A 27,164-nucleotide genomic window follows, 5' to 3' on the forward strand; every position below is an offset into this window, starting at 1 on the left:
GGGGGTAGATAATTTTCCTTTGTAACTGCTGGTGGGGAAATGAAGAAAATAAATCAAAAGCTGGGTCTCTGTCCGATCTGTAAGCTGAGGAAGAGGCCCATATGTTCAGGCTGTGAGCCCACTAAACTTCTGCTGCGGAAAAGCCCACTGCACACTAGTATCAGAATATTCACCAAACATATTCAGCAGAACCTCTCAACATCATTCCCAAGACCCAATTGCTATAAGTCCCAGGCTGCCTTGAATGAGCCAAAATTTCCATTCCTGGGAAGGAACAGTGTGGAAAGCCTCAATGGATACTTCATAGCCAAAGGAAGGGGAGTATTAGCTCCACACAGTCAGGAGTTATCCTTGTGGTTTCTTAGCCCAGAAAACACACAGAATTTCAATGGACTAACAATTGCAAAGACAAAATTTCAAGACTCAGGATGAGTCTGATCCTCCAACTTCTGGATGGCTGAACTACTATATTCACTAGTGTTACGCTAGAGAGGAATTTGTCACAATGTAATCAGCTTCACTTTTGCAACTAAATAAGTTTTAAATTTAAGAAGTGCTGGGAACTGTAGTCTTTGTTAGAATGTAATCAGGTCACCTAGGGCTACTCTACACTTAAAAAGCTGAAGTTGGGGTTCTCCTGTGGGCATAAGTACTTCACCTCCCTAAAAGGCGGTAGATGGGTTGATGGGAGAATTCTCCTATTGACCAACCTAGTGCTGTCTATGCTGGGGGTTAGATAGGTTTAACTGCATCACTCAGGAGTATGGATTTTTCACACCCCGAGCAATGTAGTTGTACACATCTAATTTTGTAGCGTAGATGAGGCCCTACTCAGAGCTGGTCACACTTTAGAATCTATGTTTGGGTTGGGATTGGACGTGGAAGTCACACCTTTTTATGGATCACTACCATCTCCATCTTGAGATCACGATGCACTCCTCTGACTGGAGTGAAGGACCAAGTTGGCAGATGGAACCCAATGGGTTTCAGACAATCTGGAGATGGATACTGTTTTGACTACAGACCACACTACTGTGGTCTGCCACTCACAGTAGGATATTATAACCATATCTTATCCTAGACTATTACCATTTTGGATCTTAAGCACAAAGTATGGCTTCATCTTTGCATGGTACTTGGATGACCTATAACTGATGAAAAGAAAGCCTGCTAGAGGGCTGCTGGTGGAATTCTCTTTCCAAACTAGGTAACTGCAGCATGAATAATTTTTTTTTAACATATGCCATGAGGGTATGGGAAAGCCTGATGTGCAACCATTCCAGATGGTCGTCAACCTAATTAATCCAAGTTGTTAGCACAGCATTCAGTGAAACAATCACATGTTTATCACTGAGGAGTTCTAAAATTATTTTTCTAAAAAAATCGCTCAGATCAAGAAGTTTGCACCTGTGCTGGTAAAACTGTACCGAGGATGGTGGGAAAAAGGAAGAGGAGAAGAGCAGATTCTTCTCTACTTTAATTTCACACACAGTTTTTTTGAGGTACTGAGAAATCTGAAGACTATGACTTAAAGACATCTGAAGACTATGACTTAAAGACAAGTGGAGAGACACTGGAGCCAGTTAACTATCAGTGCCCCACTCTGGCTACCACCTACTTTTAAAGAAGATATGGTTGGACACACCCACCCACACGCCTGCTCAACAAACTCTCTCAAGATGGAAGATTACTCCAATTATCACCCTGTCTTGAATCCCCCTTTTGGAAAAAGACCGTCAAGGACGATGGGTGGAACCATTCTGGTAGCATCTGGGACTCTCAAATCTTCTCACTTATTCAGTACATTACACAGTTTATACTCATGTCAGCTGGTGACTTCTGGCAATGGATGAAGATCAGGTACACAAGATGATTCTTTCAGACTGTCAGACAATGCTGCCCATGAAGTTATGCTGACACATTTACAACCCAGCAAAGGTCTATGGAATCTCTCAAGTGGCTCCATTCCTTTCTTTAAGGGAGAACCCACAAAGTAAAATAGGCCAATTGCACATTTACTTTTAGCGAGGCCCCATAGGCTTCTATTCTGGCCTCTCACATGTTCAACATCTATCGGGGAGGGAACCATCTTATTGTTCTATGTTTGTACAGTTCCTGGCACTGTTCTGGGGTTCTGGTCCACAATGGGGTTCTGGGGCTCATAGGCATGATTGAAATACGTATAATAAATAAATAATATGGAGCCGCTGAGAAAAGAAAGAAATATAGTATATGGACAATACCCAGCATTATATAGTTTCACAGATTTGTAGATTTTAAGGCAAAAGAAATTATGTTCTTCCAGTGTTACTTCCTGTATAACACAGGCCAAAGAATTTTATGCAATAAGGCCCACATATTACGGTTGAGTTAGAGACTGGGGGAAAAAAAAAAAAAAAAAAAAGGGACACCAGATCTTAGAGACTTCAAATGATGGAAAATCCACAACATAGCCTGGTAAACTGTTCCAATGGTTACTTACCCTGTTCAAAATATGTGCCTTAATTCTAACCAGATTTCATCTAGCTTCAGCTTTCAGCCACTGAACCTTGGAAAGCCTTTGCCTAATAGATTAAAAAGGGCTCTCTTCTACCAGAAATCTTCTCGCCATATAGGTATTTATCAGCTATGATACATCACCTCTTAATTTTCTCTTTGATAAAATAACTAGATTGAGCTTCCTAAGTGTCTCACTGTAAGACGTCTCCAAATCGTAAGTCATTCACGTAGCTGTCTTCTGAACTTTTCTTCTGCACTGCTCATTTTTTAAGCAGAATGTTGTGTGTACTAAGTCAAATGCCTTATGTCTTAGGTCAGCACTTTCTAAACCTAACTTGTCTTCTCATCAAAAAGTGATATCAAGTTAGTCTGATAAAACCTATTTTTTATAAAATTATATTGACAGAATTAGTTATGCTACAATCTTTTATTCTTTACTGATTGCAACCCATATTAGTCTTCCCATCATTTTTCACAGAAATGTCATACTAACCAGATCATAATTACCAGGCTCATCCTATTTACCCTTTTCAAATATTGGCAAAACATTCATTTTTTCCAGTCCTCTGGAATTTCCCCTGTATTCCAAGATTTGTTTAAAAAAATCAGCAACATTAGTTCAGAGAACACCTTGGCCAATTTTTTTTTAAATGCCTGGGTACACATTATCAGGACATGGCGATTTAAAGTGTTTATCCATAGCAGTTGCTGTTTAACATCCTGTCTAGTAAATGTTTGAATATAAAATATTTCATTATCACTGTAAACTGTGAACACACAGAATCATAGAAATATAGGGCTGGAAGGGACCTCATGAGATCACCGAGTCTAGCCGCCTGCACTGAGGCAGGACCAAGTAAAGCTAGACCATCACTGACAGGTGTTTCTCCAACCCGTTAAAAAATTTCCAATAACGGGGATTCCATAACCTCTATTCCAGAGCTTAACTTCCCTTACCGTTCAAAAGCTTTTCCCTCAACATCTTACCTAAACCTCCGTTGGTGCAGATTAAGCCCATTACTTCTTGCCCTACCTTCAGTGGACATAAGAGAACAGTTGTGATCACAGTCCTCTTTATACAGCCCTTAACATATTTGAAGACTTATCAAGTCCCCCCGCCCTTCTTTCCTCAAGTCTAAACATGCCCAATTTTTTAAAAAACTTTTCCTCATAGGTCAGATTTTCTAAAACTTTTATTGCTCTCCTCTGGACTCTCTCCAATTAGTTTACTTCTTTCCTAAAGTCTAGTGCCCAAAATAGGACAAAGTACTCCAGATCAGGCTACTCCCCTGAATAGAGCATGACAATTACCTCCCGTGACTTACATACAACCCTCCTGGTAATACACCACGGAATGATATTAGCCTTTTTTTTTGCAACTGCATCACATTGTTGATTCGTATTCAATTTGTGATCCACTATAAGCCCTAGATCCTTTTTACCAGTACTACCGTCTAGCCAGTTATTTCCCTTTTGTAGTTGTGCGTTTGATTTTTCCTTCCTACGTGTGCTTTGCACTTGACTTTACTGAATTTCATCTTGCTGAGTTCAGACCAATTCTCTAATTTATCAAGGTCCTTTTAAATTCTAATTCAGTCCTCCAAAGTGCTTGCAGCTCCTTATCTTACTATCATCTGTGAATTTTATAAGCACACTCTCCACTCCACTATTAATGAAAATACTGAATAGTACCAGACCCCCACGGGACTCATAGAATCATAGAATATCAGGGTTGGAAGGGACCTCAGGAGGTCATCTAGTCCAACCCCCTGCTCAAAAGCAGGACCAATCCCCAATTAAATCATCCCAGCCAGGGCTTTGTCAATACATATGTCCTCCCACTTTGACAGCAAACCACTGATGACTATTCTGAGTATGGTTTTTCAACCAGTTGTGCACCTACCTTTTAGTAATTTCACCTAGACCACATTTCCCTAGTTGGCTTCTGAGAATGTCATATGGGACCATGACAAAAGCCTTACTAAAAATCAAGATATCCCACACCTACTGCTTGCCCCATCTACTAGACCAGTAATCCTGTCAAAGGAGGAAATTAGATTGGTTTGGCATGATTTGTTTTTGGCAAATCCATGCTGGCTATTCCTTATAACCCTCTTATCCTCTATGTGCTTACAAAATGATTGTTTAATCATTTCTTCCAGCATCTTTCCAGGTATTGAAGTTAGACTGCCTGATCTATAATTTCCTGGGTCCTCTTTGTTCCCCTTTTTAAAAGACAGGTATTATATTTGCCCCCCTCTATTCCTCAGATTTCACCTGTCCTCCATGACTTCTCAAAGATAATTGCTAACAATTCCAAGACTGCTTCAATTAGGGTATGTCTACACTGGGAAAGTAGGTTGAATTTATAGAAGTCGATTTTTAGAAAGCGATTTTATACGGTCGATTGTGTGTGTCCCCACTAAGTGCACTAAGTCGACGGAGTGCGTCCACAGTACTGAAGCTAGCATCGACTTTCAGAGCATTGCACTGTGGGTAGCTATCCCACAGTTCCCGCAGTCTCCGCTGCCCATTGGAATTCTGGGTTATGCTCCCAATGCCTGATGGGGCAAAAACATTGTCGCGGGTGGTTTTAGGTACATGTCGTCAGTCGCCCTTCCCTCCCTCTGTGAAAGCAACGGCAGACAATCGTTTCGCGCCTTTTTTCCATGCGGGTGCCATACTGCTTTCAGCAGATGGTGCAGTAGAACTGCTAACCATCATCGTCATCCACTGCTTCCGCTGCCACTCTGCTCTCCTGCTCGTCTCGATAGCCAATTTCTCCATGTTGTCTCTCATGGGCTTCCGCTGCAACTCTGCTCTCCTTCTCTCCTGAATCCACCTTGCAGGCCGTTAGCCACTGCTTCCGCTGCCACTCTCTGCTCTCCTGCTCACCTGGTGGTCTCACAGGGCCACTTCCACTGCAACTCTGCTCGGCTGCTCTTGTCTCGCAATAACACGGCAAGCGTGCAGCCCGCTCAGCTGTTGTGTCCTGGCAGCAGACGGTGCAGTAGGTCTGCAAACCATCGACACTGAACAACTGCTTCTGCTGCCACTCTGCTCTCCTACAGACACCATACCACAGCAAGCATGGAGCCCGCTCAGACCACCGTGGCAGTTATGAGCATTGTAAACACCTCGCGCATTACTGTGCAGTATATGCAGAACCAGAACCTGTAAAAGCAGTCAAGGAGGCGATGGCAGCGCGGTGACGAGAGTGATAAGGACATGGACACAGACTTCTCTCAAAGCACGGGCCCCAGCAATTTGGCCATCCTGGTGGGAATGAGGCAGCCTCGTGCCATGGAACGCCAATTCTGGGCCCATGAAACAAGCACAGACTGATGGGACCGCATAGTGTTGCAGGTCTGGGATGATTCCCAGTGGCTGCAAAACTTTTGCATGCGTAAGGGCACTTTCATGGAACTTTGTGAGTTGCTTTCTCCTGCCCTGAAGTGGAAGAATACCAAGATGAGAGCAGCCCTCACAGTTCACAAGCAAGCGGTGATAGCCCTGTGGAAGCTTGCAAAGCCAGACAGCTACTGGTCAGTCGGGAATCAATTTGGAGCGGGCAAATCTACTGTGGGAGCTGCTGTGATCCAAGTAGCTAACGCAATCACTGAGCTGTTGTTATCAAGGGTAGTGACTCTGGAAAATGTGCAGGTCATACTGGATGGCTTTGCTGCAATGGAATTCCCTAACTGTGGTGGGGCAACAGACTGAGTGCGTATCCCTATCTTGGGACCGGATCACCAAGGCAGCCAGTATATAAACCAAAAGGGGTACTTTTCAATGGTGCTGCAGGCACTGGTGGATCACAAGGGACGTATCACCAACATCAACGTGGGATGCCCGGGAAAGGTACATGACGCTCGCATCTTCAGGAACTCTGGTCTGTTTCAAAAGCTGCAGCAAGGGACTTACTTTCCAGGCCAGAAAATAACAGTTGGGGATGTTGAAATGCCTATAGTTATCCTTGGGGACCCAGCCTACCCCTTAAGGCCATGGCTCATGAAGCTGTACACAGGCAGCCTGGACACTAGTCAGGAGCAAGTGCAGAATGGTGGTAGAATGTGCATTTGGACGTTTAAAAGCACGCTGGCGCAGTTTAGTGACTCGGTTAGACCTCAGCTAAACCAATATTCCCATTGTTATTACTGCTTGCTGTGCGCTCCACAATTTCTGAGAGAGAAAGGGGGAGACGTTTATGGCGGGGTGGGAAGTTGAGGCAAATCGCCTGGCCGCTGATTACGTGCAGCCAGATACCAGGGCAGTTAGAAGAGCACAGCAGGGCGTGCTGTGCATCAGAGAAGCTTTGAAAATCAGTTTCATGGCCGACCAGGCTACGGTGTGACAGTTCTGTTTGTTTCTCCTTCATGAAAACCTGCCCCCTTGGTTCACTCTACTTTCCTGTAAGCCAACCGCCTTCCCCTCCCGCCCTTCGATCACCGCTTGCAGAGGCAATAAAGTCGTTGTTGTTTCAAATTCATGCATTCTTTATTAATTCATCACACAAATAGGGGGATAACTGCCAAGGTAGCCTGGGAGGGGTGGGGGAGGAGGGAAGCACCGGGTGGGGTGGGGGAGGGGGGAAGGACAAGGCCACACTGCACTTCAAAACTTACTGAATGCCATCTTTGTTGCTTGGGCAGTCCTCTGAGGTGGAGTGGTTGGGTGCCTGGAGCCCCCCCGTGTTCTTGGGTGTCTGGGTGAGAAGGCTATGGAACTTAGGGAGGAGGGCGATTGATAACACAGGGGCTGCAGCGGCGGTCTGTGCCTTTCCTGCACCTCAACCATATGCCAGAGCATATCAGTTTGATCCTCCAGTAGCCTCAGCGTTGCATCCTGCCTCCTTTCATCATGCTGCTGCCACCTCTCCTGTTGCTCCAGCCATCTGTCCTCGCGTTCATTTTGTGCTTTCCTGGACTCTGCCATTGTCTGCCTCCATGCATTCTGCTGGGCTCTTTCAGTTTGGGTGGACTACATGAGCTCAGAGAACATTTCATCGCAAGTGCGTTTTTTTCGCCTTCTTATCTGCGCTAGCCTCTGGAAAGGAGATGCTAGTCGCAGCGTTGAAACATTTGCAGCTGTGGGAGGAAAAAAAAGGGAGATTAAAATTGAAAAAGACACATTAGCCATTTAAAAGGAGGGGCTGACGTTTTCGGGTTAATGTGTTTCACAAACCCAACTAACCCCCTCCCCGCCCCCCCACACACCCAATATTCTGGGTTGATAGCTTCACCCCTCCCCGCACTGCCTGGCTAACAGCGGGGATGATTTCTTTTCAGCCACAGGCAAACAGCCCAGCAGGAACGGCCACCTCTGAATGTCCCCTAAATAAAATTCCCCTCTTTCAACCAGGTGACCATGAACGATATCACTCTCCTGAGGATACCACAGAGAGATAAAGAACGGATGTTGCTTGAATGCCAGCAAACACCGGGACGACAGGCTGCCATGCTTTCTTATGCAATAATTCCAGACTACGTGCTACTGGCCTGCCGTGGTAAAGTGTCCTACCATGGAGGACGCAATAAGGCTCCCCAGAAACCTATTGCAAAGGCTTCATTGAGATGTCCCTGGAGGATTTCCACTCCATCCCCAGACAGGTTAACAGACCTTTCCAGTAGCTGTACTGGCCGCGAATGCATCCCAAGTCTTCAGGGCAAAGTAAGCATTAAACACGCTTGCTTTTAAACTGTGTATTAGATTTACAATGGTACACTCACCAGAGCTGCCTTCTCTGCCTTCAAGGTCCGAGAGCCCGGGTTGGGAGGGTATTGGCTTCAGGATGATAAACAGTTCCTGGCTGTCAGGGAGAACGGTTTCTCTGCTTGCCTGGTGTGCGCTATCTTCCTCGTCCCCAAAATCCTCATCCCTGTTATGAGAGACTCCCCCCTAGCAGGAGTCCACGTACAGGGGTGGGGTAGTGGTAGGGTAACCCCCTAGAATTGTGAGCAGCTCATCACAGAAGCAGCATGTCTGCGGTTCTGACCCCAAGTGGGCATTTGCGTCTTGGGCTTTTTGGCAGGCTTGCCTAAGCTCCTTAAGATTCATGCGGCACTGCTGCGGGTCCCTGTGATAGTCTCTGTCCTTCATGCCCTTGGAGATTTTTTCAAATATTTTGGCATTTCATCTTTTGGAACGGAGTTCTGATAGCACGGATTCAACTCCCCATACAGCGATCAGATCCAGTACCTCCCGTTCGGTCCATGCTGGAGCTCTTTTGCGATTCTGGGACTCCACAGTCACCTCTGCTGATGAGATCTGCACGGTCACCTGTGCTGATCAGCTTGCCACACTGGCCAAACAGGAAATGAAATTCAAAAGTTCGCGGGGCTTTTCCCGTCTACCTGGACAGTGCATCTGAGCTCAGTGCTGTCCAGAGCGGTCACAATGGAGCACTGTGGGATAGCTCCCAGAGGCCAATACCGTCAAATTGCGTTCACACTAACACAAATTTGACCCAGCGATGTCGATTTCAGCGATAATCCCCTCGTCGGGAAGGAGTACAGAAATCGATTTTAAGGGCCCATTAAGTCGACAAAAATGGCTTCGTTGTGTGGGTGCAGGGTTAAAGCGATCTAATGCTGCTAAATTCGACCTAAACTCGTAGCGTAGACCAGGGCTTAGACCCCTAAGCACTCTATGATGAGCTTCATCAGACCTGCCAACTTCAATACATCTAACTTACCTAAATATTCTTTAACCTGTTCTTTCCCTATTTCAGCTAGCATTTCTTCCCTTTGTTGTTAATACTGTGTTGAGTATTGCTCACCATTACCCTTTTTAGTGAAGACTGAAGCAAAATAGACATTAAGCTTCACCCAGCTTCTTTCCTAGTAGAAAGCAGAAATATGAATTCAATGCTTTTGCTTTCTTTGCATCATTATTGACAATTTTTCCATACCTACTTAGTAACAGATTTATGACTTTCCTATGATTTCATTTGCCCTTGAAATACTTCTTAATAGTCCTTCCTGCACTGTGTACCAGTTAAGGCTGCACACATTACATATCTAATATAAAAGTCTCTAAAGCAAGGAAACGAAAAGTTAAGCCATCAAAGAGTACATGCCCTTTATAGCTCTACCCAGATTCACAATCTCATAATTCAATTCACAAATGTCTATCTTAAGTACATATATGGCCCCATAATCATGGTTTCTGAGCACCTCACAATCTTTAATATATTTATCCTCACAACACCCCCGCGAGGTAGATAAATATCATCATCCCCATTTTACAGATGAAGAACTGAGGCACAAAGAGACGAAGTGACTTGCACAAGATCACACAGGAATTCTGTGGCAGAGCAGGGACACGAACCCAGGACTCCCATATCCTAAGCTGGTGCCCAAATCACTGGAACATCCTTCCTCATTCTATCCTTCCTTATATTTACCTGAGTAATAGTATCCACAAAGATTATGTAAATCCAATAATGGGTATGTATCCATCCCTACCCCACAGAAGGATCCAAAAGGGTATGCTGCAAGTCCACTAGTAGTTCAGGGTTCAAGAGGGAAGGCAGAACAGAGAAATGCTCAAAAAGGGCAATTTCAGTGGCATATAGCCATGAAAACTTCCAATATACTGTAAAGTATGCACAGTAACACTTCACTGGTTAATCTTCAAGAGCTATAGCATTCACCACTAATTGTCTTTAGTTGGTTTAGGGTTTATATATGATAAAAATTTGAGGGATTAGGTTCTCTCTTTATATGTATTTAATACCTCCTAAAAGTAAAAAGTTATATTTCTAAGGGTGGCATTTTAAAGTACCATTGTTCAGCATATCAGTATTTAAGATCTAGGTCACACTACCTTCATTGTGCCAGGCACCATACCAGCACAAAAACAAGATCCCCGCCCCAAAGAGTTTATAAATCTAAGATCTTGGTCCTACATAAAGAACTGTGTTGGAGGAACCCTGTGCCCATGCAAAATCCCACTGAAGTCAATGGGGCTCCAGACAGGTGTAGGACAGAATCTACCTATACTCTACAGGATTGGGGCCTAAGAAGGCAAGTGATATACTAAAGGAAGGAGGGAAATACTAAATGAAAAACAGGTCTACTCAGAACACTGTAAATACTTCATAGCTTCCCCATAACACAACTGCGTTTTAAAAACAAAAACAAAAAGGCCACTTTTCTCATGTGCCCCTGACCCCTCTATAAGAACAAAATTGGGAAGTTGTTTCTCAAAATTGTTTTAATTAGTTGCAAAAACAACCATAGTTTATTTTGAAAACATGAATAATGAACCTAATTGGTATATATGCTTTCCATAGTAGCTCCTGTAAAGTGAAATTAAGAATACCTACCTCCATTTTCTTCTCCATTACTATTGTTTGTCTCAGCCATTTCAGTGCCATCTAACTCAGATTCACATCCTAAATCCAATGTTCCATCTGCTGGGCATGTAGATTCTTCTTTCTGCAGTGTTTTTTGTTTTTGTTTTTTTAAAGGGAGGAGGGGAGAGAAAAAAAAAAATAATGTAAGGCCAGCCACAAAAAATGTTTATATTACGGTTAGGTTTTCCCGAAGGTAAAACTGTTGCAACACATATGGGTGTCTACATTTCAAAAACTGATCTGCTTCCTGTGTAAGAGTTAATTTATGGCAAGAATAAAAACATGATCTTTACGAGATAATTCTTTTAGCTTTTGATTTTCAAGTTATCCTGTAAAAAGTCACATTTTAGACTTTTATATAAAAAGTTATAAATCAAAGTGTACTTCCTTTCACTTTTTGTGTTTGAACAGACTTGTTTGGCACTTAAAAATTCCAGTCATCTAACTGAACGTCCTAAGGGCTGCAAGAGAAACACAAATCCTTTAATGTTTCTCTTTTCCCTGTGCCTGTTTCCTGAATTCAAATAGCTGCAGCAACCTGGAACTCAAAAGCCATGGGAATGATTGCAAATACCTGGTTTCGAGCCAGGGATATCTTCAGATTTAAAACAAGACCAAACTAAACATTATTCCGTTAGCAAATGAGAAAACGATTATTCTGAAATCCATTCAACGTTAATCAAAAAATAGTGCATTTTTAGTTCTAAGGAGCAGCATTATCCATACTGCTTTTATTGTTTTTAAACTGTGCAAAATTATTTTTCTATCACAAATATCAAAGAATTTTCCCCCAAATTTAAATAGATTAAATCTAGTCTGCAGAACTTGTAATTTCACATTATTGTTTTCTTGCTCCTACTTCACCCTTTTCTCCAGTATGAAGTCACTATCGTTTGATCATGGGTATCACGAAAAAAAATTTTTTTTTTTCAACCAGCACAAAACAGAAAAACACAAACACAAGAAAAAACTCACAACTACAACTATCACCATCTCTTAGTATCAAACCACTCAGGATTTTAGCACTGTAAGTATATTCCTGATTTAAAATAAGCTGTAACTTAAAAGCTGTTTACACTGAACTCGCAAAAGTCTTCCACTGTTCAAAAAATGAAATATTAACACAATTACTTCATGAGAAAGTCAGTGATCCTCCTGAACTCACTGCTTATAAAACAAAGGCCTTTCTGTTAACAACTCTGAAAAAGCTGTATTTTAGCTACAGCACGGTTTTCTTACCATACGCCAAATTCAAGAACACGTATACTCTTTCTGAGATAAAACATTCAGTGCTTACTTTCATTATAAGACATCTGAAAACAGTTAGAAAAAGACTTTCAGCTCATCTACTCCCCACAGAATCTAATTTGTTTTCCTTTATATCTATTGAGACATACATGGCACTATTAATCCACTTTATGTACTTTCCATATGCAAAAATTCAACTTACTTTGAGAGCATAGAGTCCCGACTTCCCAGGGATTTTGAAGAACGTTCCATCACCTACACGAGTGTTAGTATGAAGCATTGCATTCAGACAAGCTAATGGAGAGGTTCCACTGAAAAATAAAATTGTGCAAAAATAAAGCAGTCCAAGATCGAGTGCTTCTTGTAAAACTATTCCCTCTGTCTTTTTTTTTAAACTCATGCTTGCCTTTTTCTTTTTTTTTTTTTTAAATTCTCCCAACCTTGAAAACATCTACATTACAATAACAGGGCAGTTTCAAACTTAATCATATGCATCTGTCCCCGAGGCTTCAGGCAAAAAGTCTGTGAATTATAATTATGCTTTTCTTCATAGAGCAATCAGCTTCATGTTCTAAAGAACCAAAGTCCAAATATTTATGTGAAATTACTTCACAAACAACACCATGAAGCCTCATTTTCAAAATGTTACAGACAATGTGGCTGCTGCACATGAATGATCAAAACAGTACCAAGTTCAAGGGCAGCTGCATCCTATAGGATGAAAGGCAACAAAAGAATAATAATAAAGAGCTCAGGAAGAACATATTTAAACTTACAGGAGTTAAAGTTACTTAGGACAGCATTTTTCTAAAATGCCCAACATAAGTTACTATAGAAACACACACACACATATTTTATACTTTTAGTGGCACAGTAATTATATGCAATATCATATTGGAATGCACTTTGAAGTACCTTTTAAAAATGGTCAAATAAAATCAATACCTTCACACAGAGTTTAATTTGTACAAATATCTTTAGGTGACGTATACACAGGGCCAGATTTTACATGCAAGAGAAAAACAAAGCAAGCATTTTTGATCTGGCTAAATTCATATTATTCTGAAAAGTTAATTTGGGGGATAGTGAAGGTGCAGGGACTGCTCACAAACTTATCCTGTTTCATATTAATGGAACAACTAAAATTAACTACAGGGTTTATAGGTGTACTGTCATCATATCTATCTCCCCATACACATTGTTACACTTATGATTAGAGACTAAACTTCCAACTGTGTTTCTTCACATAGACTCCAATCTTGCAAACACACATGCTTAACTTTAGCCACATAAACAGTCCCACTAACTTAAGTGTAACTACTCATATGCATAAAGTTATGCATGTGTGTTTGCAGGATTGAGGCTACACCCAGCAAAATACTGGGCCTGGAACTTAAAGTCCATCAGAAACTAATGTGCTTCAGTTAGACAATCAAAAAGTCTGCAGGAATTATGGTTCAGGAGTCCATTATAATTTTTTTTAATTATACTGGTCCCTATTCAAAACTGTTTCTGGTAGATTTTATTGGTAGGAGCTAAATTCTGTCCTCTGATGTGGACACTGTTCCTAATGAGTTCAATGGTTGCATCTCAAAGCAGAATTTGTCCATAATGTATGTAAATTAACTTTCTGACAAGATGGATTATATGATCATTTATTTGTTGTTCCAGTAAAAGCTCATAGGTAGTTAGTTATAAGGTGTCCTCATATCAGAACAGCTGTAGAATATAATTTATTATAGGTCACCTACAGTGCCATATTACCACAATATTTACTCTGTATTGACTCTCAGACAGTGTACATACTGCTTCTCCATTAAAAACCAATACTACAGCTAAACCTGCTGCTATAGCTCTTCATGTCAGATATTAAATGGTAAATTTTAAAACATACAAACAGAACATTTTTGAAGGATTTGTTCTTTAAAAAAATTATTTTTCCTGCAAATAAAAAGAATCCTACATTTTGAGCTGATATAATACTATGTGACCAGTCTAGGAATGTGAATAAATTACAAGTACAGCTAAAGTAGAACACATTAAAATGTCCTGTTACTGTTTGATGATCAGTGAACACAGACTTCAAATAAGATGCACGCCTTTCTCTAGAAATGTTCTTATTGAATTACTGGTTCATATACCGTGACATATGGCATTTAACTTAGTAATGCAAGACCATTTTTCTCAAGTTACATTTTTTAGATGATAACATATATAACTTGAAGCTACTGATAATTATGTCAGATGCTTGGAGCTTCGATTTAGTGAAACTGTCAGAAATGAAGACTATTTCAGCAGGATGCTGATAGGAAGATGCTAACTGCAAAGGCAGCTGAATTCTTTGCATGGAATAACAAAATAGAGTTGTGTGTGTCTATATAATACTCAAGTTTGCATTTTGCATCTTTCTTCTAATTTCTACTGCTGGTCCATCTAGAGAGATTTTGGTCACAACACTTGTGTTTAGATATCTCATCTTTGGCAATTAAAATAATACAAGATAAATGAACTCAAAATATAGAACTCTCCCCCCATGGCCACTACTGTTCTCGCAGCAGGTATCTTAATCTTCAAATACTGGCCAATTAGTAAATGGACAATAGTAACCACTTTCTGAGTACAAAGGAATCCATGTCAGCTACTGAGCATTAAGTACATGTATCCGACGTGCCAACTTCAACAATCCCTATATTAGCTCCCCTCCTACAGAACACGAAGAAGGGGAAGTGGAGATCAGACCAATACTCCTGGTGTTAAAGTTGAACTGTATTATCCTCAGGAGACACTTGCCACATACATCATCAGAAAGCACTGGGCTGCATCCTGAAAACCCAATGACTAAAGATCCAATCATGCAGTGTGGTGTCGGCTGAGTGGAACTGAGTCTAAATATTTCCCTACTTTGCTAGGGATGTATGCAACATATAATGAGCACTCCAACCTTCCCTCCTTCTTGAAGGCCACACTCCTCTTTTCACAAGCTACCACTCTGTCTTGTATGTGGTAGAGAGAGTCAAGGCTGCAGATGCCCAAGAATATCTTTAAAAGCTACACGGTTGTTTTCCCCTTTTACTGGGTCTTTCCTAGGCATTTTGTGACTTCCCCTGCCCCTATTTTATTCCTTGCATATCAAACAGAAGATACTCAAAAAACTTTGGGTCAAATTCTTATCGGAATCAGTTCGATTTTGACCAAGTTGCACACCATGCCTTGATATTTATGCCTCGAAAACAGCCACATGTTTTAAACCTATATACTGAAAAAACGTTTGTCACTATGAATCAGCATATGTGAAATTTCAGCCTTTAGAAGCATATATTTTATACTGTGCGGAAAACTATTTTGCTATTATGAAAAACATTCCTGAGTACTTTCATCTGTAGTAATATGTGTCTTTAAAGTGGGTATTTTCTGTTATCAAAAGAAAACCAATTTACTCTCTCACACACACACACACACACACACACACACACACACAAAACAAGCACTTTTAGAAAATACTTTCAAAATTATAAAGTGTTTTTAAAAAGATACTTACTTCCTATAAAGGAGATAGGGAGGCACGAAGCAACCACATGCAAAACAAGAAAGAAAGAGAATAATTGGTTAGTCTTCCAATATAAAAAGAAGGTGTTAAGACTTTTTGATAATTTAAAAGATATTGTCAAGAAGTTTAGGATGCAAAATTTGTTCTTTTCTAAAACTGTTATGATTCAGAAGTACACAAGTTCTTAAACACTGTGTGATATCTTCCTCCTAATATGCACACAAACTTCCATTTATCAGGGCAAGCTTCCCCTTTCTCCCCTCAAAAAGTATCTTGTGTTTTGAGTTCCTTCTGCTCGCTCTGCAGCAGGCGTTAACTACATTAACCCCCTGTAAGCAGATAAGAAAGAAATCTGACTACTATGTTCAATCACCCTCCATAAAACAGTTTTTGCCACAGAGAAAAGGACAAAAGTCAATACAAACAAGTTTTTTTTAAGATTACTGAGCACAATGAAAAATATGTTTAAATAAATTAAAACCTTTTAAAAAACCTTAAAGTCGTAGCCTCCGTTTAATTTTAATCATCTTTGCTAGATGACAGGTTTCAGAGTAGCAGCCGTGTTAGTCTGTATTCGCAAAAAGAAAAGGAGTACTTGTGGCACCTTAGAGACTAATAAATTTATTCGAGCATAAGCTTCCGTGAACTACAGCTCACTTCATCGGATGCATTCAGTGGAAAAGCGCATCTTCATCATCTGGACCCATGGAAAAGAAGCCCTTGAGGAATTCCACCATGATTTCAACAATTTCCATCCCACCATCAACCTCAGCCTGGACCAGTCCAAACAAGAGATCCACTTCCTCGACACTACGGTACTAATAAGCGATGGTCACATAAACACCACCCTATACCGGAAACCTACTGACCGCTATTCCTACCTACATGCCTCCAGCTTTCACCCTGACCACACCACACGATCCATCGTCTACAGCCAAGCTCTGCGATACAACCGCATTTGCTCCAACCCCTCAGACAGAGACAAACACCTACAAGATCTCTCTCAAGCATTCTTACAACTACAATACCCACCTGCTGAAGTGAAGAAACAGAATGACAGAGCCAGAAGGGTACCCAGAAGCCACCTACTCCAGGACAGGCCCAACAAAGAAAGTAACAGAACGCCACTAGCCGTCACCTTCAGCCCCCAACTAAAACCTCTCCAACGCAACATCAAGGATCTACAACCTATCCTGAAGGACGACCCATCACTCTCACAGACCTTGGGAGACAGGCCAGTCCTTCCTTACAGACAGCCCCCCATTCTGAAGCAAATACTCACCAGCAAACACACACAACACAACAGAACCACTAACCCAGGAACCTAACCTTGCAACAAAGCCCATTGCCAACTGTGCCACATATCTATACAGGGGACACCATCACAGGGCCTAATAACATCAGCCACACTATCAGAGGCTCGTTCACCTGCGCATCCACCAATATGATATATGCCATCATGTGCCAGCAATGCCCCTCTGCCATGTACATTGGTCAAACTGGACAGTCTCTACGTAAAAGAATAAATGGACACAAATCAGACGTCAAGAATTATAATATTCAAAAACCAGTTGGAGAACACTTCAATCTCTCTGGTCACTCTATTACAGACCTAAAAGCGCAATACTTCAACAAAAAAAACTTCAGAAACAGACTCCAACAAGAGACTGCTGAATTGGAATTAATTTGCAACCTGGATACAATTAACTTAGGCTTGAATAGAGACTGGGAGTGGATGGGTCATTACACAAAGTAAAACTATTTCCCCATGTTTATTCCCTCCCACCCACTGTTCCTCAGACATTCTTGTCAACTGCTGGAAATGGCCCACCTTGATTATCTCTACAAAAGGTGTCCCCCTCCCCCCTCCCGTTCTCCTGCTGGGAATAGCTCACCTTAAGTGATCACTCTGGTTACAGTGTGTATGGTAACACTCGTTGTTTCATGTTCTCTATGTATATAAATCTCCCCACTGTATTTTCCACTGAATGCAACCGATGAAGTGAGCTGTAGCTCACGAAAGCTTATGCTCAAATAAATTTGTTAGTCTCTAAGGTGCCACAAGTACTCCTTTTCTTTTTGCTAGATGGATTGCCATGAGAAAGATGACTTGGCAAAGTACACTGTTTTAAAAAAAGGAAAATTAATTGATTAAATTCAGACAAACATTTCCTCACACTGCCCAGCCAACGTACCTCAACTGAAGAAGGGAGGCCACCAGTAGCAATAACAGGAGTCCAGCCATCATGCACATTTTTGTTTAGGTCTCTTTATCAAGACTAGTAACAAGGGTGTCACTTAGTTCCAAGTCTGATGGCAATTTCTACGATGTGGACACCTGACCGCTGCAAATGGTACTAAAATCACCGATTCATTTCACACAGTCGACCGAACAGCCAACAGATACTAACAACTTTTGACCACAACTGGAAACAAACCAAAAGTGAAAGCTCCATAACTCATTACTAATTCCTAGAGCTAATACGAAGTCATATCTTTAGTATTATTCAAATATTCTGTAGAAGCAAAAGATTTACCCTACACTATAAATAAATTAAACTAATATTTGTTCAATATATATGGAAGCCAGAAATGCTGGGGAAAGCCTTGACTGAGCATGTTGTTTGCCCATGCACACTGTAAAGCAACACATATAGGGTCTGATCCAAAGGCCTGTTAAAGGCCGTAGAAATACTTTCATTGACTTCAAGCAGCTTTGGATCAAGCCCTTCCTTACACAGTAGCAATCAGCATGAGGTTATTACCTCTCTCCTCTTCAAGAACTGGCTGACACAAAACTTAAAGTGAGCAAAACCATTTCAACTAGGAAAAATACACATGAACACACACTGCTCTGATCCCGCAAACGTCTCCATCTAGTCAGACCCACACGCCCTACAGGATCAGGGTGGGGACATTTTCTAGTTTTCAAATATAATTGTATAGAGGTGCCCATGTCTAAGAACCACCCTCATTCAGTAGCTACATTTATAAAGCAACTTAAGTGTAATTTTACAGAATTCATCCCTAATTTAAAGCAACTGATCAAGTAATTAAATGCAACAGAAGTTACAACTTCACCAACATAAGAACTACTGAAACTACACTAGATTAAATAATTTATAGTTCTCCTAAGGTTTTCAGGAGTTCTCTCCCCTGACCATCACCACCCATATAAGCAAACTGGTCATAATGTAAGATAGTGGTTCACTGAAGCAGACACAAAGTGTATTCTGTTACAGATTATTTAATATCTCACAGAGTATATACACTTTGGAAAGCGAGAACTGCAGACATGGATCTTTAACCTACAATGTAACACTGTTTTCCTGAACAAAGAAAAACTTCTCATATGAAGGTAAAAGTACAAAAGCAAAAGAAAATTTATACTGAAGAATAAGATGCTAACCATATTGTAGGTGGCTAAACTAGAAAAAATATACATAATACAAATGTCAACATATACTGTACAGACAAATTATATTTACACCTTACATTCACTTTTTAAAAAGCTATGCTTGTTCTCTTTTAACTGATCTGTGCCCTTTTGTCAGACACTGCTTAAAATACCACCCTGTATATTTCTCATATTCATAGCTTCTAAAGAATATGCTTGTATCATTAGGAAACCCCTTTAAATAACATTATTTATGGTAATGAGCATTCCTTGACCAGAAAGGAAATGAGAATAATATTTTACAAAACATGTTTTCACTGTAATTTGGTCTACATTTGGAGGAAAGTAGAGAGAAAAAAAACCCCCAAGAAGATGAGACACACTCATACTGAAATTTAACTGCCTTGTAGGGACAGAAAATACCAAAAGAAACCCACTACAGTAGCATATAACTTCAAAAAGGATATCTACACAAAAATGAGAAAGCTGGTTAAAAGGAAATTAAAAGGAACAGTCACAAGAATGAAATGAGGGTAAGCTGCATGGAAACTATTTAAAAACACCATAACAGAAGCTCAAACTAAATGTATACCACAAATTAAAAAAAAAAGATGATAAAAAATGCCACCATGGCTAAACAGAGTAAAATAGACAGAGGCAAAAAGGCATCCTTTAAAAATTGGAAGTCAAATCCTACTGAGGAAAACAGAAAGGAACACAAACTCTGTCAAGTCAAGTGTAAAAATATAATTACGCAGACTAAAAAAGAATTTGAAGATCAGCTAGCAAAAGACATACAAACTAACAACAACAAAAATTAAGGACATCATTAGCAGTAAGCTCGCCAAATAACCAGTTTTCAGAGTAGCAGCCGTGTTAGTCTGTATTCGCAAAAAGAAAAGGAGTACTTGTGGCACATTAGAAACTAACCAATTTATTTGAGCATAAGCTTTCGTGAGCTACAGCTCACTTGATCGGATGCATTCAGTGGAAAATACCTTTTTTTCTTTGAGAGCGTGTGGCACAAGCTGTCAGCATAGTCTGTGTGGTATGTAGATTGTAATGGATTTTTTACCTTCAGTCCTTTTGGTATGATGTCCATCTGTTTTCATTTGGAAAGGAAGATGATGTCTGTCTGTATCTGTATGAGATTTTTCATGAAGTTGATAGATTTCCACTCCATACGGCTAAATTCAGTGCCTTGCATAATGACGGGTTTCAGAGTAGCAGCCATGTTAGTCTGTATTCGCAAAAAGAAAAGGAGTACTTGTGGCACCTTAGAGACTAACAAATTTATTTGAGCATAAGCTTTCGTGAGCTTCATCGGATTTTCCACTGAATGATGAAGTGAGCTGTAGCTCACGAAAGCTTATGTTCAAATAAATTTGTTAGTCTCTAAGGTGCCATAAGTACTCCTTTTCTTTTTGCAAATAACCAGTGGAGCCACTGGATAATCAAAGTGCTAAAGGAGCACTCAAAGAAGACAAGGATGTTGCGGAGAAGCTAAATGAATTCTTTGCATCAATCTTCACTGCGGAGAACATAAGGGCGATTCCAACATCTTATCCATTCATTTTAGGTGACAAATCTGAGGAACTGTCCTATATTGAACAGTAATAAGTCACTAGGACCAGATAGTGTTTACCCAAGAGTTCTGAAAGAATGCAAATATGAAACTGTAGAACCACTAACTGTGACATGTAACCTTATTGCTTAAATCAGCCTCAGTACCAGATGACTGGAGGATAGCGAATATAACGCTAATTTTTAAAAAGGCGTCAGAGGCAATTCTGGCCAGTAAATCTAACTTCAGTACCAGGCATTTGGTTGAATCTATAGTACAGAACAGAATCATCAGACACGTAGATGAACACAATATGTTGGGGAAGAGTCAACACAGCTATTAGAATTCTCTGCAGGTGTCAACAAGTATGTGGACAAGAGTGTATCCAGTTGATATAGTGTACTTGTACTTTCAGAAAGTCTTTGACAAGGTTCCACACCAAAGGCTCTTCAGCCAACTAAGCAATCATGGGATAAGAGGAAAGGTTCTCTCATGCCTCAGTAACTGGTTAAAAGACAGGAAACAAAGGGCAGGAATAAATGGTGAGTTTTCACAATGGAGAGAGGTAAAAAGCGGGTTTCCCCAAGTATCTGTTCTGGGACCTGTGCTGTTCAATGTATTCATAAATGATCCGGAAAGGGGGTGAACAGTGAGGTGGGAAAATCTGCAGACGACACAAAATTACTCACGATAGTTAAGTCCAAGGATGACTGCAAAGAGTTATAAAGGGATCTGACTAAACTAGGTGACATGGCAACAAAATGGCAGATGAAATTCAATGTTGATAAATGCAAAGTAATGTGCTTTGGAAAACTTAAGCCCAACTATACATATAAAATGATGGGGTCTAAATTAGCTGTTACCACTCAAGACATCTTGCAGTCATAATGGATAGTTCTCCGAAAACATCTGCTCAATGTGCAGCAGCACTCATCAAAAAAGCAAGCAATGTTAGGAGCTGTTATGAAAGAGATAGATAATGAGACAGAACATGTCATAATGCCACTTTATCCATGGTACACCACACCTTAATACTGTGTACAGAACTGGTTGCCCCATCTCAAAAAATATATATTAGAATTGGAAAACTTACACAGAAGGGAACAAACATGATTAGGAATATGGAATAGCTTCTATATGGGGAGAGATTAAAAACACTGGAACGGTTCATGTTAGAAAATAGATGGTTAAGAGGGGATATGATAGATGTCTATAAAATCATGAATGGTGTGTGCAGAAAGTGAGTAGGGATATTTTATTTCTCCTTCATGTAAAACAAGAATCCAACAAATAGGCAGCAGAAGAAAAACAAATATAAGGGAAGTTCTCCTTTACACAATGCACAGTGAACCTGTGGAACTCATTAACAGGGGATGTTGTGAAAGCCGAAAGTACAACTGGGTTCAGAAAAGGATTGGATCAGTTCATCTAGGGTAAGTCCATCAATGGCTACTAAGCAAGACAGTCAAAGATGCAACCCCATGCTCTAGGTGCCTCTAAGCCTCTGAATGCCAGAAGTTGGGACTGGACAACAGGGGATGGATCAGTTGATAATTGCCTGTTCTGCTCATTCCCTCCAAAGCATTTGGCATTGGCCACTGTCGCAAGACAGGATACCAAAACTAGATGGACCATTGGTCTGACTCAGTATGGCCAGTCTTCTGTTCTTATTGTAAGCCCATTTTGATTCTAAGCAATCCTTTCCAATGTGTTAGTTGCAGTATGCAGAATATAGCAATAATCTAATGCTAATAATAATAATGATAAATTTTTAAAATGTATGCTTACGAAACTCAGACAGAAACAAAAAAGTACTTTTTGAAATCCTCATCAAAAACTGTTTCAGAATAAAAATGGATACTCAAGCAGGAAGAACTCAGGGTGCACTAAAATGGTTGCCACAGACATTAGCTAAAGTGTCCCCCAAACATAGGAGTTCCCCTCCATTCAGTATAATCCAGGAGCAGGTATTTCGTTACTTTGAGCAAGGCACACTTAAACAAGCAAAAGAGTATGTAAATTTGTGATAGTCATTTTCTTCAATAAGCAAGTAAGTGTGATTTTCTTCACTTTTTTCATTACAAAGTGGCCTATTAATAATTATAACTAATTGTATAAAAAAGTAATCTACTTTTTTGTTTCTGCCCCAGTGCTGATGGTTAGCATGAACAAAAGTAGGGGGACAGGAAACAGATGAGCTCTTGCCATGGAGAACAAGCCATGGAAGAAGAGGTAAAAGTCATAAAAGGAGATTTTCCCCCAAAGCCAATAAACCCATTATTTCTGCTTGAGAAATTATGGTTTTGATACATATTATGTACTGGAAGTCTTATTTTCATATATTTCACAGGCACTTGTGATTTTTAAATGTATTTGTTTAGAAAATGAAAATATATTACTGTGCTAGAATTAGAAACGTACTAAACACAAGACAAACTGCCATAAAATGTGTGAATACAAAATGAATAGTTAGCTTCCAAATCTCTCTGTCCTTTGAGTTGGGCATCAATTGTATTTCACTCATTCTTCAATAAAAAATTAACTTTGAAATTAAATGACCACGTCAAACAAGACACATTTAGCATTAATTTAATCCCCTTCCTTCTCTAAAATTCCACTCTAGGGAGCTACAGAAAGTTATCACTAACTCTGTTGTTTTACTTAGCCATTTTAAAGTGGCTAGCCTCCCCCACAAAAACCTCTTTGGCTTGTTTTGGGAAAATACCACACACTGCTTTTTCAACTAGCTTTTTTCTTTGTGTGGTCAGTATTTGATTGGCTAGCGAAGTGGTAAAATATTAACTGTATTTTTCCATGAAAACACAGCTTCACAAGGATATGAATCTTAGAAGCAGACTGAGAAACTTTTGCGCAAAGTCACAAAAATTTTCATGTGTTAAGTTAACCACCAAAGCGAGCACTTACAGTGTCTGAAAGTGACTGTATCAGTCACGCACACAAAGCAGAAGAGAAGTGAAAAAGCATCTGCTCATGAAAAATCCATCTAACTCAGCAGTTCTCAAACTATGGGGCAGGCCTCTCAATGAAGGCACGGGAATGTGTCAAGGGAAGCACGAGGTGTGCGCATGTGTGTGTGGGGTGGGGGGTTAGAGCTCTCTGTCAGCCCCAGGTGGCTGGGCTGGGGCTCATGCAGGAGGGCCGTGCACACCCAGGAGGTGGAGATAAAGGGGACACCTGGAACCCCACCAGGCAGGCTCAGGCTCACCTTCTCCCCTGCCCCCCATTCCCACACATGGAGACAACCTGGGCTCAGATTCTTCTCTGATGAATATCACTTTTCACACTGACACCCTTACTTGACACCCTCACTTACTTCTGTGCTGCTACTGGCGCAGTGCTGCCTTCAGAGCTGGGTGCCAAGCAGCAGCCGCTGCTCTCCGCTCGGCCTTCAGAGCTGGGTGCCAAGCAGCAGCCGCTGCTCTCCGCTCGGCCTTCAGAGCTGGGTGCCAAGCAGCAGCCGCTGCTCTCCGCTCGGCCTTCAGAGCTGGGTGTGGAATATGTACTTGAGCAGGGAGGGGGAGCGTGAACGACTACAGACACGAAGAAGGGGGGCCCAATCAAATAAGTTTGAGAACCACTGATCTAACTCAATGGAACTGAGCCCACTTATAGTTCCAGACAAATTAGCCATATTTATTTTTACAGCAAGTCTAAAAAATTTTTTTTTCAAGTCACACCCGCTGCCGAGACAAATGCAAAATGTTACTAAAATTACATCCAGGGAACAACCAAGAGGTGATAAAGCACGTATCAGCCCTCTTTCCCCCCTCACAGCCATGCAAAAAAATCCAACACATTAATAAATTATTGAAATTAAACACACACACATATTTCAGGTAAAAGAAAAGTGTGTTAAATTATGCCAATATCTAATCATTTTTTAAACCAGTCCAAAAACACTATTTGGTGAAATAACTGGCAATTGTTTAATGTTAAGATTTTGTTTTCATTTTATGGATGTTTACAGGTATATCTTTTCTCTTCGAAATTGTTAAAACCTAAAAAAAGTTACTGACAGTTTTAAAGCCAGAATGTGATATGAAACTGAAGGATCTATGAATGGAAAGAGTTTATGAAAATCTCTTGTTCTGCTGAGAAGGCCAGTTTTAATACAAATATGCTGTAGAAAAAAATAGTGCACATTTTCTTTCAGCTGCTTTCACTAACAAAAGTGTCAATGTTTAGCTGATCTTACTTATTTTACTCTTTTAATCCAGTCTTTTAAAACTGACAAGTGCCAAGATGTTGTCCTGTTTGAATCTGCCACATTAATGTGCAGTTTCTAGTACACACTTTTCTGAGTTAGTAAGATTTGGAATTCCTGCTTAAAATTTCTAAGGAAATTATTTCTCCACCCAAAATTCACCTCATTCCCAATGTCTACTGTTACATCAAGTCGGAGGATTATCAATATTGTAAAGATTTTACTGTCTTTACTTAACAAGGATGATTTCTTAGGCCCAACTGAATAGGGACCACAACATTGCTAGCTTCAATCACATATAATTTGGATTCTGCTGCTAACAGCATTCCAATATAGTTTCCCTGACCTCAGTGACTATGGTTCAGTTTTTTATTTAAAGAGCTTCTGAGACCCTATTAAAAGCATTGAAATATACTCTATTTGGAAACAATTTTGACCCTATACCATAATTTCATTCCCCCTCACCTGACCCTTCTCCTCTTCCCTAGGAAGGATATTTAAGTGCAAATAAGATCTGTATTTCCTAGCAGTTCATGTTGTCTCCTCACATCCTGTGTTTGTGATGTCACAGCCACCAGTACAGCAAATGTGATATAAAAACAGAAGACTGACTTCAAAAGAGGAAAAAACAGCAGGAACACATGAACCAAGGAACAAAGATGTTTTCATGGAAATGTCATTAGTAACAAAACACAGGCAGGGGGGAATTGAGAGGGTGGAGGTGGGGTGGGCGGGGAGAAGAAATGATGAAGTTAGAAGTAGAATTCATACCTACTACAGTGATTTCTCCCCCCCACCACCACCCAAGTGATCCATGAACCATCTGTGGATCTTTAAGAATGGGTTGCAATTACAGTATCTGTTTTGTTCTCAGATGTAAGGAGATCTGACCAGTGCGCTATGAGATATGAAGCTATATGTTTTCAGCAACCCCCTGAAAAAGGAGAAAAGCATCACTGACATATTCTGAAAGAAGTCCAATTCAAATCTCTGACCAGAAGGATGAGCACCATGGTGGGAGAACAAACAATGGCTGTGAAAAGACACAAAGAAAACTTCTAGGCAAAAAAAATCCCAACACTCTAGATTTAAAGGTGCCTTGACTAGTTGCAAAGGAGTGTAGAGAAAAGTGGATTTAAATCAGTAATTTAGAAATAAAATCTCTTTTTAGCATAAAGTATTCTAGAAGTCAAAGATAGCAATCACTCAGTGACTTCTGATCTAAAGCTAACAACCTTAGCTAAGCCTCATTTTATGTTCCCCTATTTCAGTGCAAAACTCTGCAAGGACAGCACCTTTTATTCCTCCTTTAAAATATCAAAAAATGCAGGAAAGTACCTTTTTTTTCCTCCTTGTAACCATTCATGATTTTCTCCTCTGCTTTTTATGGGTCATTATTTTTCTTTTCATTTGTTTTGAGAGAGTGATAGTTTACAATTTTACACTGAATATCAAGTGGGGTTCCTCCCAATTTCATTTGTATGTCTTAGTATATCGAATTTTTACAATCTGGGGGGGGGAGTGTGGGAAGGTATCCTCCTATTTCTACATAAACATTTATATTTAAACAATAAATGAAAAAAAAATTTAAAAGAACAAAATCTATTTTGGGGGATATTAGAGTAGAACAGCAGAAAGAAGAATCTGTCCTCTATAATAAAAGCTGGGTTGGGAAAATCCTATCTTTCTGCAGTAATTTACCCTTTAAATACCCGCAACTCAAACACCTGTGAAGTGATTCCAAGAAATGACATTGTGTCACAAACATGACGACTTGCTATCAAGGAAAACCAAAAATAGAGATCTTGTAGTAATACTACTTGGTTTCAGAATTAAATATCTGCTTGCCTTTGACTACTTCAAAATAAATGTTACTGCTAAGGTTTTGCTGCCTAGCACAATCAAGTATGTCTTTAAAATATTTTTGTTAACAACTCTCATCTATCAGGAAACACTAGAAATATACAGTCTGCAGTTACGGTATATACAATTAAGGAAAAAATCAAATTTTACATGGCCCAGAGTACTGGCTCAAGTTAAGATTGTGGTTTTGAGGAAACACATTTAAATTACGGAAGTTGTGCTGCTTGGATTGGAATATGCACAGAGTAAACCACTATGCTGAAGAGGTTATAGTTAGCAGTGTTCCATGGAAGCTCCTTTCTTTCCTTCAAAGTACTAGGCAGATTATTTAACCTTCATGTTTTAACTTAGTCCAGTTGCAGATACCACTATTACATGTTGTGTTATCACTAGCTCTTCTTTGTTCTTTTTTGACCTTGAGTGGTTTATTAATTCTGAGAGTGGTTTTTAAGCTTAGCATAT

The 27,164-nt window shown here is 40.2% G+C and overlaps 1 protein-coding gene across 3 annotated transcripts in view; it reads right to left on the reverse strand.

Moving 5' to 3' along the window:
- Positions 1–27,164, reverse strand: part of ASXL3 (ASXL transcriptional regulator 3) — a 154,518-nt gene that overhangs the window by 81,369 nt on the left and 45,985 nt on the right. The window contains exons 1-3 of one of the 3 annotated variants that reach the window (XM_077810309.1): positions 15,645–15,903; positions 12,309–12,417; positions 10,829–10,940 (exon numbers count right to left, since the gene is read on the reverse strand). In XM_077810309.1, the coding sequence (XP_077666435.1) occupies positions 10,829–10,940; positions 12,309–12,386 (190 nt within the window). In that variant the 5' untranslated portion in view covers positions 12,387–12,417; positions 15,645–15,903. Of the gene's footprint in view, positions 1–10,828; positions 10,941–12,308; positions 12,770–15,644; positions 15,904–27,164 lie in introns of those variants that run through there. The other 2 variants (XM_077810312.1, XM_077810308.1) reach the window with 2 other exon arrangements.

This window comes from Eretmochelys imbricata, chromosome 2 (assembly GCF_965152235.1).
Source record: "Eretmochelys imbricata isolate rEreImb1 chromosome 2, rEreImb1.hap1, whole genome shotgun sequence".
In the NCBI taxonomy this organism is placed as follows: domain Eukaryota; kingdom Metazoa; phylum Chordata; order Testudines; family Cheloniidae; genus Eretmochelys; species Eretmochelys imbricata.